Source organism: Scyliorhinus torazame, chromosome 5, assembly GCF_047496885.1.
Source record: "Scyliorhinus torazame isolate Kashiwa2021f chromosome 5, sScyTor2.1, whole genome shotgun sequence".
Lineage (NCBI taxonomy): Eukaryota > Metazoa > Chordata > Chondrichthyes > Carcharhiniformes > Scyliorhinidae > Scyliorhinus > Scyliorhinus torazame.
Genome location: NC_092711.1, coordinates 91,811,723 through 91,825,716, shown reverse-complemented (window position 1 = coordinate 91,825,716; position 13,994 = coordinate 91,811,723). Strand labels below are relative to the sequence as shown.

At 46.7% G+C, this 13,994-nt stretch overlaps 2 protein-coding genes across 3 annotated transcripts in view; one reads left to right on the top strand and one right to left on the bottom strand.

Moving 5' to 3' along the window:
- Positions 1 to 13,994, bottom strand: part of LOC140421475 (uncharacterized) — an 856,937-nt gene that overhangs the window by 386,128 nt on the left and 456,815 nt on the right. The gene's annotated exons all lie outside the window — the stretch shown is intronic.
- LOC140418934 (uncharacterized) lies at positions 6,454 to 12,119 on the top strand. The gene is made up of 2 exons (XM_072502610.1): positions 6,454 to 6,668; positions 7,291 to 12,119. The coding sequence occupies exon 2, from the start codon at positions 8,186 to 8,188 to the stop codon at positions 8,945 to 8,947; it is 762 nt and encodes a 253-aa protein (XP_072358711.1). The 5' UTR covers positions 6,454 to 6,668; positions 7,291 to 8,185; the 3' UTR covers positions 8,948 to 12,119.

Genomic DNA, 13,994 nt, shown 5'->3' with positions numbered 1-13,994 from the left:
TTCCTCTGATTGTTCAACTTGGAGAGACACAAGGAGACCCAAAACATGGGGAAACCGTGGAAATGTGGGGACTGTGGAAAGGGATACTGTTCCCCATCTGTGTTGGAAATTCATCGACGCAGCCACACTGGGGAGAGGCCGTACGCCTGCTCTCAGTGTGGGAAGGGATTCACTCAGTTGCACCACCTGCAGAGACATTAGCAAGTTCACACTGGGGAGACGCCGTTCACTTGCTCTCAGTGTGGGAAGGGATTCACTCGGTTATCCCACTTGAAGACACATCAGCAACTTCATACTGGGGAGTGGCCATTCTCCTGCTCTCAGTGTGGGAAGGGATTCAGTGAATTTTCCAACATGGAGAGACATCAACGAGTTCACACTGGGTAGAAGCCGTTCACCTGCTCCAAGTGTCGGAAGGGATTCAGTGAATTATCCAACATGCAAAGACATCAACGAGTTCACACTGGGGAGAAGCCGTTCACCTGCACCCAGTGTGGGAAAGGATTCAGGGGTTCATCAACCCTGCGGAAACATCAGCAAGTTCACACTGGGGAGAGGCCGTTCACCTGCTCTCAGTGTGGGAAGGGATTCTGTGATTCACCCACCCTGCGGAAACATCAGCGAGTTCACACTGGGGAGAGGCCGTTCACCTGCTCTCATTGTGGGAAGGGATTCTGTGATTCACCCACCCTGCGGAAACATCAGCGAGTTCACACTGGGGAGAGGCCGTTCACCTGCTCTCAGTGTGGGAAGGGATTCATTGATTCTTCGAACATGCAGAGACATCAGCGAGTTCACACTGGGGAGAGGCCATTAACCTGCTCTCAGTGTGGGAAGGGATTCAGTGATTCATCCAACCTGCGGAAACATCAGCGAGTTCACACTGGGGAGAGGTGGCTTTCCTGCCCGCAGTGTGGGAAGGGATTAAGTGATTCATCTACCCTGAGGAAACATCAGCGAGTTCACACTGGGGAGCGGCCATTCACTTGCTGTCCATGTGGGAAAGGATTTACTCAGTTCTCCAACCTGCAGACACATCAGCGAGTTCATACGGGGGAGAGGCCATTCACCTGCTCTCAGTGTGGGAAAGGATTTACTCAGTTATCCAACCTGCGGAGACACCAGCGAGTTCACACTGGGGAGGGACCATCCACTTCTCAATGTGAGACAGGATTGCATGTTTCACCACACCTGCTGTGACACCAACAATTCCACAATCGATTACAGGGGTTGGATTCTGCTGTTATTGTTTCTGCTCTACACCCAGGACTGCATTTTGTTCATTCTGACAGGTGGTCAGTGGGGATGGTCAGAGGGTTTCTTTCTGCTGGACTGGCCGGTCTCACCACTTTGCCTCCAGTGGGCTGATGCTCTTTGAGCCTTGTTGCTAATACCTGACTTCAAATTGCACAAGGATCACAGAGTGAAAGGGTGTTTGGAAGTTTGAAGATATTTGTTCCCATTTTAGTTTGCAACCCCCCCAAAAGTGTGCCACGTTGCCATGGAGATGGACCATGGCAGTTACATGGTTCTTTTGTTTAATTTATCTGGGTGTTCCTCACAGAAGAAAACTATTCTGATATGAGGGGCAAGTTGTCTGAGGTGGACTGGGAAACTGATTGGTACAAGGAGTACCTAATATTTAAGGAATTATTACATATTTATCAGGGGTCGGTTAGCTCAGTTGAGTGGACAACTGGTTCGTGATGCAGAGCAAGGCCAACAGGGAGGATTCAACTCCCGTACTGAGTTTATTCATGAAAGCCCCGCCTTCTCAACCAGGCCCCTCGCCTGAGGTGTGCTGACCCTCGGGTTAAATCACCACCAGTCAGCTCTCTCTCTGTCAAAGGGGAGAGCAGCCTATGGTGCTCTGGGATGTATGTGACTTTTATTTCACACGTATACAACAAATATAGATTCCTTTGTGTAAAAGTGATGCAACCTTGGCTAACAAGAAAAGTTAGGTTCCATTCGATCAATGGAAGAGGCTCATAACATGGTCGAAATAGTAGTAAACCTGAGGATTGGGAACTTTTTCAGAATTCAGAAGAGGAGGACCAAGAAACTGATAAAGAGAGAGAGAAAATTGAATATGAGAGCAAACTGGTGAGAAACATAAAAACCCACTGGAAAAGTTTCTCCAGGAATGTGAAAAGGAAAAGATTAGCAAAGACCAATGTGGGTCCATTCCCACATTGTGGTGAGTGCCTGGAATGCGTTGCCAGGGGAGGTTGTGGAAGCAGATACATTAACGGTGTTCAAAAGACAGCTTGACAAACACATGGATAGGATGGGTATAGAGGGATATGGCACAAGGAAGTGCTGAGGGTTTTGGCAAAAGTTGGCATAATGACTGGTACAGGCTTGGAGGGCTGGAGGGTCTGTTCCTGTGCTTTATTGTTCTTTGTTCTAACCCAGTTTGGATCTACAAAAGCCTTTGGTCTCTATGGGAGGAGAGAGATAAAGGTGAAATTAGCAGGGAGAGAGAGATTTTACATACCCATAAATCAACCTGAACTTTGACAAAGTTTCACAGACACCTAATTTCACCACATTGAAGAATGATGGTAGCAGGAGTATGCAAACATCAGCACCACCGAGTTCTCCTCCAAGTCACACATCATCCTGACTTGTCTGACATCCAGTACTCAATGAACAGAAATGTCCTCTGTTTAAATATTGGGAAAACTGAAGCCATTATCTCCACCCATTGTTACAAATTCGCCACTGACTTTGTCTCCCTGGCTTAGGCTGAACTGGACAGTTTACCACCTTCATGTCAGGGTTTACATCCCAGCTGAGCTTCCAACAACATATCAGCTTTATCACCAAGACCACACTATTTCCACCTCAGTAATAAAAACAGAAGATATCCGAAAAACTCAGCAGCTCAGGCAGCATCTTCAGAGAGAAAGAAAGCTAATGATTCAGGTTGTGATGGCCCTCACCAGAATGGAGGAAATATGGAAATGTAATAGGTTTGGAGTCGGTGAAATGGTGGGGGGGGGGGGGGGGAAAGGAAGGTCTGTGATAGGATGAATCCACCTGAGAACATCACACAACTTTGCCTCCCCTTCAGCTCAAACATTCCTGAAATTCCCATCCATTTCTTTGTTACCTTCTGGACTTGACTATGCCATAACTTTACTATCCAGCCTCCCACATTCAACGTCCACACACTTCAGATAATCCAAAACTCTGCTATCGGTATCACAGCCTAACAGCTTTGTCACAGCACAGAAGGAGGCCATTCAGCCCATTGTGTCTGCACTGGCTCTCCACCTCCCCCAAACCCTGCATATTCTTTCGTTTCGAGCCATAATCCAATTCCCTTTTGAATGTCTTGATTGAATGTTCCTCACAAGATTTGTTAACTTTTTAAAACTTAATTTACAGGAATGTGGTCGTCGCTGGTTAGACCAGCATTTCTTGCCCATCCCGAGTTCCCCTTCAGAAGGTGGTGGTGAGTTGCCTTCTTGAACCACTGCAGTTCTTGAGCTGTAGGTACACCAACTGTGCTGAGAGGGCGGGAGGACCAGGATTTTGCCCCAGCATCAGTGAAGAAACGGCAATATATTTCCAAATCAGTCTGGTCAGTGACTTGGAGTGGGATCTCCAAGTGGTGGAGTTCCCAGATATCTGCAGCTCTTGTCCTTCTAGATGGCAGTGGTCCTGGGTTTGAAAGGTGCTGTTTGAGGAACCTTGGTGAGTTACTGCAACGCATCTTGTAGATGGTACACACGGCTGCCACTGTTCGTCAGTGGTGGAGGGTTTGAATGTTTGTGGAAGGAGGAGCAATCAAGTGGGCTGTTTTGCCCTCGATGGTGTTGAGCTTCTTGAGTGTTGTTGGCGCTGAACTCATCCAGGCAAGTGGAGAGTATTCCATTACACTCTTGACTTGTGCCTTGTAGATGGTGGACAGTCTTTAGGAAGCAGGAGGTGAGTTACTCGCCATAGGATTCCTAGCCTTTGACCTGCCCTTGTAGTTACAGTATTAATATGGCTAGTCCAGTTTCTGATCAATGGTAACCTCCAGGATGTTGATTGTGGGGGATTCAGTGATGGTAATGCCATTGAATGTCAAGGGGCAGTGGTGATGACGATACTGAGTTCTTTCTGCCCTCAGTCTGGTCTCAGTCAAACCCTGAGTCAGATTGTAGGTATTGACTTATTTTATTTCAAATAGCTTGCGAACTCCACTCACTCTGATAAAAAGGCAGGAGACAACACGTCTCTTGAAACTTCCAGAGTGAGTGAGACAAAGGGAGCACAGCATCTGGTTTCACATACATGGATTCAGCGTCAGGTTTCACATACCCACGACCAAATAAGGTAACGGTAACAAATGCAAGATTCTCAAAGGTCTTTCTCACACATTCCTTGACCTGGCCATATAAGCTGACCCTGGGGCCCCTTTCACCCAGCATTCTCTGCACAAAGAACCAGTCCTAATGGACCTAATGCCCATCCCCCTTCTTCCTCTCTTGAATTCCACTTGCAGGCTGCACATTAAGATTTTACTCCTAACTTGGCCTAACTACCCATCATGCCTTTCTGTTCATTTCCTCAGTGAGACCCTCTCTTGAAGGAGATGGTGATTGCCTGGCACTTGTATGGTGCAAATGTAACTTGCCACTTGTCAGTTCAAGCCTGGATATTGTCCAGGTCTTGTTGCATTTGGACATGGACTGCTTTAAAATCTGAGGAGTCGCGAATGGTGCTGAACATTGTGCAGTCATCCGCAAACATGCCCACTTCTGACCTTATCATGGAGGGTCATTGGTGAAGCAGTTGAAGATGGTTAGGCCGAGAGATCCGAGATAAAAGCCTTTCGCTGTGGTCATTATAATAATAATCTTTATTGTCACGTCGGCTTACATTAACACTGCAATGAAGTTACCATGAAAAGTTATCCACACTGTGCATGTCAGTCAAAACCCCACCCTTCGTTCATTCCAATTGATTGGAGGACCAGCCGCTCTCGCTCGGTTCTGTGTGAGAAAGTTTCTCTTCATGTCTCTGTTGCTTCTTTCCTCAATTAACTATAGCCTCCATCTATATTCTCTCTGATCTATATCCTCCCATTCTTGATTCTTCCATGAATGTAAAGTTTCTCTCTATCTACTCTGAACAGGCTATTGGTTTCAAATACCTCTATCAAGTCTCAAACGATGTCTCCTTTACCCATCAATGCTCTGCTTATTGACTTACATGGTGATGCGCAATCAATTACTCTCCAAGACGAAGTGATTCATAACTTGAGGGCAGCACGGTAGCATTGTGGATAGCACAATTGCTTCACAGCTCCAGGGTCCCAGGTTCGATTCCGGCTTGGGTCACTGTCTGTGCGGAGTCTGCACATCCTCCCAGTGTGTGCGTGGGTTTCCGCCGGGTGCTCCAGTTTCCTCCCACAGTCCAAAGATGTGCAGGTTAGGTGGATTGGCCATGATAAATTGCCCTTAGTGTCCAAAATTGCCCTTAGTGTTGGGTGAGGTTACTGGGTTATGGGGATAGGGTGGAGGTGTTGGCCTTTATAGGGTGCTCTTTCCAAGAGCCGGTGCAGACTCGATGGGCCGAATGGCCTCCTTCTGCACTGTAAATTCTATGATAACTGAAGGCTTTAATCTGTTAGAACTCTTCCCCAGCAGCTTTGATACAGAAAGTGAAGGCTGCTGGGACGGCACCGGTTCTTATACGCCGCCTCTCAGGGCGGAACTATGTACAACTGCCAACGGTAGACTCCTGGGTCTAACCAATGGTCATCCACCTCTTAGGTACCGCAATACCTGGTACTACCACACATGGCTGCCGCTAAATTAAAAGCTCCAATTTAAAAATTGTATACGTTTTCAAATCCTTTTTTGGTCTCCCAATCTATTTCCAGTAACACAGATCTTCAAATACCATTCTCTCCTCTTGCTGCCTGCTCCAGGATCAGTAAAGTGAGTTCAAGATAATTTCTCATGAACAAATCCATCAGTGTGAGTGTAGGATAGACATTCCCCCCATTCTCTCCTCCTGCTCCAGGATCAGTAAAGTGAGTTCAAGATAATTTCTCCTGAACAAATCCATTGCTGCATTTCCTTCCTGATGCCACATTTGTCCACTGGGGCCTGGCACCGGGAGAAAGCGGCAGCTGCCGTTGTGTTGGGTGTTGAGGCGGTGCCGCTAGTTTGTTATTGGGGATGTTGAGGCCTCCACTGGGTGTTTGTGAAGCCTCCCCTCCCACCCACTGCCCCTAACGCTGCCTCCGCTTATCCACCTCTTTCCCGCCTAGACAAACAAGCGTCTGTCCCTGGATGTGAGCTGCACTACGCAGGGCCCACATCACAATGCCCGGGGAGTGATTGACGGCAGTTCCAGACCAATAGAAGGAGGGGGTGTGTCTGGAGGACTGAGCAGGAGCAGCTGGTCTTCCAACCAATCAGAGTGAATAAGGGGCGGGACCAGACTGTGACTGAAGCATGCGCAGTGCGGGTAATGGCGATGGCGTTTTTTTGTTCAGAAGGGAAGTGAGTGGAGCCTCGAGGTGGGAAGGACTGGACGCGGCGAAGTGACCGGGGAGGCGTCACAAACACCCAGAGGAGGCCTCCTAATAACCCAGAGCTCATAATCATCCAGTGGAAGCCACAGTGGAGACTTCGGACCCCAAATACGAATCCACCTTTGTAAGTAAATCACTATTTGGTTCATCACCTAAAATCTTAATATCTCCTAAAAAAGAAATCGTTATTTGAAGATTAAAAGTCACAAAGTAAAGAGAAACCAATGACAGAATATTAAATTTTACTCATTACTGGAAGTATTAAATGCGGTGGAAATAACTGGCATTGTCAGGATGTGCATGGTTTAGTCCTGGATGTGACTGACAGCAGAATCCAAACCCCTGCAGTCACTCTGGGAGAGATGGTGGAGCAGTGGTAATAGCGCTGAATGTGTCACCCAGGAACTCAGGCTAATCGAAATGTAGTAAATAGGAGCAGTAGGAAGGCCTTCGAGCCTGCACCACCATTCATTATTATTCTGGCTGATCATCCAAATCAATAGCCTCATCCTGCCTTCCCCTCCATATCCTTTGATCCAAGTGCGACATCTAACTGCTTCTATAAAATATCTATTTCTTGAAAACTCTGGGAACAGCGGAGAAGCTGCTGAAATTTAATGAGTGTTCATTAATTGCAATTGAAATCTAAACTCCGTAATGGTGACCAACAAAATGTCATCATTCATTGTATAGAGTTATAGAATCATACATCACATTGTGTCATTTTCCTCCATTTTTTTTTGCAGTGTTAGAAGAGGAGAATTTGCAGAAAGAAATCTCAAACTAAACATCACATCAAGATTTAACAGAATCACTCAATTCAATTGAATATCATCGGTCTTTCAATGTAGGAGAAATGTTTCCTGTTCTCTCTGTGGGAAAAGATTTCAAACATCATTGTGACTGGAAAAGCACCGAGACACACTTACCGGAGTGAGAGTGTTCCAGTGAACTGACTGTGGAACTCACAAAGAGGCAAGGCTGTACTTTAATTTAATAATAATCTTTATTGTCACAAGTAGGCTTACTAACACTGCAATGAAGTTACTGTTAAATGCCCTGGGTCGCCACACTCTGGCGCCTGTTCGGGTACACAGATGAGAAATCAGAACATCCAAATTACCTGATAGCACGTCTTTCTGGACTATTGAAGCAGCAGTGATAATCACTGTGCTACCGTGCCATGCTGTGTATGGATGAGGCTTCCTCTGATTGTTCAACTTGGAGAGACACAAGGAGACCCAAAACATGGGGAAACCGTGGAAATGTGGGGACTGTGGAAAGGGATACTGTTCCCCATCTGTGTTGGAAATTCATCGACGCAGCCACACTGGGGAGAGGCCGTACGCCTGCTCTCAGTGTGGGAAGGGATTCACTCAGTTGCACCACCTGCAGAGACATTAGCAAGTTCACACTGGGGAGACGCCGTTCACTTGCTCTCAGTGTGGGAAGGGATTCACTCGGTTATCCCACTTGAAGACACATCAGCAACTTCATACTGGGGAGTGGCCATTCTCCTGCTCTCAGTGTGGGAAGGGATTCAGTGAATTTTCCAACATGGAGAGACATCAACGAGTTCACACTGGGTAGAAGCCGTTCACCTGCTCCAAGTGTCGGAAGGGATTCAGTGAATTATCCAACATGCAAAGACATCAACGAGTTCACACTGGGGAGAAGCCGTTCACCTGCACCCAGTGTGGGAAAGGATTCAGGGGTTCATCAACCCTGCGGAAACATCAGCAAGTTCACACTGGGGAGAGGCCGTTCACCTGCTCTCAGTGTGGGAAGGGATTCTGTGATTCACCCACCCTGCGGAAACATCAGCGAGTTCACACTGGGGAGAGGCCGTTCACCTGCTCTCATTGTGGGAAGGGATTCTGTGATTCACCCACCCTGCGGAAACATCAGCGAGTTCACACTGGGGAGAGGCCGTTCACCTGCTCTCAGTGTGGGAAGGGATTCATTGATTCTTCGAACATGCAGAGACATCAGCGAGTTCACACTGGGGAGAGGCCATTAACCTGCTCTCAGTGTGGGAAGGGATTCAGTGATTCATCCAACCTGCGGAAACATCAGCGAGTTCACACTGGGGAGAGGTGGCTTTCCTGCCCGCAGTGTGGGAAGGGATTAAGTGATTCATCTACCCTGAGGAAACATCAGCGAGTTCACACTGGGGAGCGGCCATTCACTTGCTGTCCATGTGGGAAAGGATTTACTCAGTTCTCCAACCTGCAGACACATCAGCGAGTTCTTACGGGGGAGAGGCCATTCACCTGCTCTCAGTGTGGGAAAGGATTTACTCAGTTATCCAACCTGCGGAGACACCAGCGAGTTCACACTGGGGAGGGACCATCCACTTCTCAATGTGAGACAGGATTGCATGTTTCACCACACCTGCTGTGACACCAACAATTCCACAATCGATTACAGGGGTTGGATTCTGCTGTTATTGTTTCTGCTCTACACCCAGGACTGCATTTTGTTCATTCTGACAGGTGGTCAGTGGGGATGGTCAGAGGGTTTCTTTCTGCTGGACTGGCCGGTCTCACCACTTTGCCTCCAGTGGGCTGATGCTCTTTGAGCCTTGTTGCTAATACCTGACTTCAAATTGCACAAGGATCACAGAGTGAAAGGGTGTTTGGAAGTTTGAAGATATTTGTTCCCATTTTAGTTTGCAACCCCCCCAAAAGTGTGCCACGTTGCCATGGAGATGGACCATGGCAGTTACATGGTTCTTTTGTTTAATTTATCTGGGTGTTCCTCACAGAAGAAAACTATTCTGATATGAGGGGCAAGTTGTCTGAGGTGGACTGGGAAACTGATTGGTACAAGGAGTACCTAATATTTAAGGAATTATTACATATTTATCAGGGGTCGGTTAGCTCAGTTGAGTGGACAACTGGTTCGTGATGCAGAGCAAGGCCAACAGGGAGGATTCAACTCCCGTACTGAGTTTATTCATGAAAGCCCCGCCTTCTCAACCAGGCCCCTCGCCTGAGGTGTGCTGACCCTCGGGTTAAATCACCACCAGTCAGCTCTCTCTCTGTCAAAGGGGAGAGCAGCCTATGGTGCTCTGGGATGTATGTGACTTTTATTTCACACGTATACAACAAATATAGATTCCTTTGTGTAAAAGTGATGCAACCTTGGCTAACAAGAAAAGTTAGGTTCCATTCGATCAATGGAAGAGGCTCATAACATGGTCGAAATAGTAGTAAACCTGAGGATTGGGAACTTTTTCAGAATTCAGAAGAGGAGGACCAAGAAACTGATAAAGAGAGAGAGAAAATTGAATATGAGAGCAAACTGGTGAGAAACATAAAAACCCACTGGAAAAGTTTCTCCAGGAATGTGAAAAGGAAAAGATTAGCAAAGACCAATGTGGGTCCATTCCAGGCAGAGACAGGAGAGTTTATAATGGGGAGTAAGGAAAAGGCAGAGAAACTGAACAATGTGTGTCTGTCTTCACAGAGGAAGATACAGAAATTGTCCCCAAAACACCAGAGAACCAAGGGACTGGCAGAGATTAGTATTGGTGAAAAAGTCGTACTGGAGAAATTAATGGGGCTGAAAGTGAATAACTCCCCAAAAGCTAATGATCGACATCCCAGAGCGTTGAACGAGGTGGCTGTAGAGATCTCTATTCCTCATTATAGAACATACAGTGCAGAAGGAGACCATTCGGCCCATCGAGTCTGCACTGACCCACTTAAGCCCTCACTTCCACCCTAACCCAATAACCCCTCCCAACCTTTTTGGACATTAAGGGCAATTTAACGTGGCCAATCCACCTAACCTGCACGTCTTTGGACTGTGGGAGGAAACCGGAGCACCCGGAGGAAACCCACGCACACACGGGGAGAATGTGCAGACTCTGCGCAGACAGTGACCCAGCAGGGGATCGAACCTGGGACCCTGGTGCTGTGAAGCAACTGTGCTATCCACTGTGTTACCGTGCTGCCCGATAAATTCTCCTGACTCTATCTGTGTCGGACAATACTTTGTCTTAGCTAAACGTTGCCTTTTTACGTACTTATAGAAACTTTGACAGTCCATTTTTATGTATTTTGCGAGTTCATATTCATATTCTATTCTCCCTCGCTGTCTCAGTGTCTTGGTCCTTTGCTGTATTCTAAAATCCTCCCAATCCTCAGGTTTATTCCTATTTCAGATAACTTTATCGGCCTTTTCTTTCAATCTTATACAAAACTTCACTTCCTCTGGTCGTCATGGTTCTCTGTCGTTTTGGGGTTCTTGTGCCTTGAAGGAATGTAAACTGTGTAATAATGATTGAAAGTCTATCCATTGCCTGTGGACTGTCACACCTTTTAATGTATTTACCCCAATCCACCTCAGCTAATTTGCCCCTTCTACCTTCATAATTTTCTTCAAACTTAATACCCTGGCTTCAGATTGGAATACCTCATATTCAATATTCTGGTCACTCATCCCTAAAGGTTGTTTTCCAGCACGATTATCAATTAGCCCTTTATCATTGCATAATATTAGATCAACAAGAGCCTGTTCTCTAGTCATTTCCTCAACTTACTGCTCTAGAAAACCTTCCCTAACACACTCCAGAAACTTGTCCTCCACAGCATCAGTGCCCATTAGGTTTACCCAGTCTATATGCAAATTGAAATCACCCATTACCTTTTTACCCATGCTACATGCTTCTCTAATCTCCTGATTAATACCATGTCCCACACTACCCCTACTGTTTTGATCTTGAACAACGATGAGTCAGAGTACAGGAGGGAGACAGACAAACTAGTGGAGTGGTGCAATGACATCAATCTCTCCCTCAACGTCAGCAAAACTAAGGAGCTGGTCATTGACTTCAGGAAGTGTCGCACAGACCCGTCTGCATCAATGGTGCCAAGATGGAGATGGTTGACAGCTTCAGATTTCTCGGTGTGCACATCACGAACAATCTGTCCTGGTGCACACACATCGACGCTATGATCAAGAAAGCACAACAGCGCCTATTCTTCCTCAGGAAACTAAGGAAATTCGACATGTCCACATTGACTATTACCAATTTTTACAGATGTATAGAAAGCATCCTACCTGGCTGCATCGCAGCCTGGTATGGCAATTGCTCAGCCCAAGACCGTAAGAAACTTGAGAGTCGTGAACACAGCCTTGTCCATCACACAAACCTGCCTCCCATCCATAGATCCATCTACACCTCCCACTGCCTGGGGAAAGCGGGCAGCATAATCAGACCCCTCCCATCTGGTTTATTCGCTCTTCCAACCTCTTCCATCGAGCAGGCGATACAGATGCCTAAGAACACACGCAAACAGATTCAAAAACAGCTTCTTCCCTGCTGTTACCAGACTCCTGAATGACCCTCTTATGGACTGATCTGATCTCTTCATACATCTTCTGTACTGAATAGTACTACACTTCATAAACTTCATCTGCTGTCTGTGTATTTACATTGTGTATCTATCGTATTTACATTGTGCATCTATTGTATGTCCTATGTTTTACATGTATGGAAAGATCTGTATGCAGAACAATACTTTTCACTGTACCTCGGTACGTGATAAACCCAAATCCAATCTGATGAGCAGTTCTTCCCAATATTTCCTGCCTCTTGCTGTTTCTTGGCTCCACCCAAACAGATTCCACATTTTGTATTCCTTTTTTTTTTCCCGGAATAAGAGGCAATTTAGCGTCGCCAATCTACCGACCTGTACATCTTTGGTTTGTGGGGGCGAAACTCACGCAGATACGGGGAGAATGTGCAAACTCCACACGGACAATGACCCAGAGCTGGGATCGAACCTGGGACCTCGGCGCCATGAGGCAGCAGTGCTAACCACCGCCACTGTGCTGCCCTTCACGTTTTGTATTCCTGATCTGAGATCCACCTTTACTAATGTTTTGATGCCATCCCTTATCCGAGCAACACCACCTCATTTTCCTTTTTTCCTGCATCATCAACAAACTCAGTGACCATACCTTTGGTCCCATCATCAAAGTCATTGATATGAATTGTGAAACGTTGAGGCTCCAGCACTGATCCCTGTGACACACCGCTCATTACATCTTGCCAACCAGAAAATGGCCTATTTGTGCCGACACTCGGTTTTCTGGCAGCTGGCTAATCTTTCCCTGTGAAAGACAGTTCTGGGATTAAAGGCTGCCAGACTGTGAAAAGAACGGAAGTAAATCCTCGGGAATGAATCATCACTTTGGACTGATTCTGAGACAATTAAGTTTTGACTTCCAGGGCAGACTAAACTATAATCAGGAAATGCGTTTTAGATTGTGTAAAAGGGCAAAGTTCCACTTTATAGTTTACTGAGTAGGTTTCCGAGTTAAAGTAGCTTCTAGTTTGTTTGTTGCATTAAAAGTCATAAAACTTGAAGTCCCGTTGTGTTGACTTAGAATTTGATTTTTTTTCTAAGAAGTTGCTGACCTTTGGGCAGCACGGTAGCACAAGTGGCTAGCACTGTGGCTTCACAGCGCCAAGGTCCCAGGATCGATTCCCCGCTGGGTCACTGTCTGTGCGGAGTCTGCACCTTCTTCCCGTGGCTGCGTGGGTTTGCTCCGGTGCTCCGGTTTCCTCCCACAGTCCAAAGATGTGCCGGTTAGGTGGATTGGCCACGATAAATTGCCCTTCGTGACCAAAAAGGTTAGGAGGGGTTATTGGGTTACAGGGATAGGGTGGAAGTGAGGGCTTAAGTGGGTCGGTGCAGACTCGATGGGCCAAATGGCCTCCTTCTGCACTGTATGTTCTATGTTCTTTATGGAGATCTTAATCCACAAATTTTGTCTTCCAATTCGAGCCTCGGGCATCTTTCTGTCTCTATTGCTCATGTCAATGACAGTGAAGTGATGGAGCGGAGGGCTGAATTTAGCTGAGAATAACAACGGGGCCCGCACCCCAGTGGGAAACTGCCATGGGATTCGCACTAATAGAGACAGGAAGATGCTGGAGGACTGACTAGGAACTGGACCTCCAGCCAATCAGGGGCAGGGGCTGGAACGGTGATGGGCTGATGGTGATGTGACCCCCAGGGTTCAGCGCCCTTGTATCCAAAGCGGGGAGTCACGGGAACAGGGTAGAGAGGAGCTGAAGGGAATCCATTTGGGACCCAGAACATTGTGAACATCCTGTTACTCTGGTTGTCTTTGATCCTCAAGTAACTTTCTGTGAGTTTTTTTTAACCATGTTCTGTTTTGTCAAGGAACTCTTAACAGGAAAATATTTAAAAATAAAATAATCTTTTATTGTCACAAGTAGGCTTACATTAACACTGCAATGAAGTTACTGTGACAAGCCCCTCGTCGCCACATTCCGGCGCCTGTTTGGGTACACTGAGGGAGAATTCAGAATGTCCAATTCACCTAACAGCACGTCTTTCAGGACTTGTGGGAGGAAACTGGAGCACCCGGAGGAAACCCATGCAGACACGGGACAACATGCAGACTC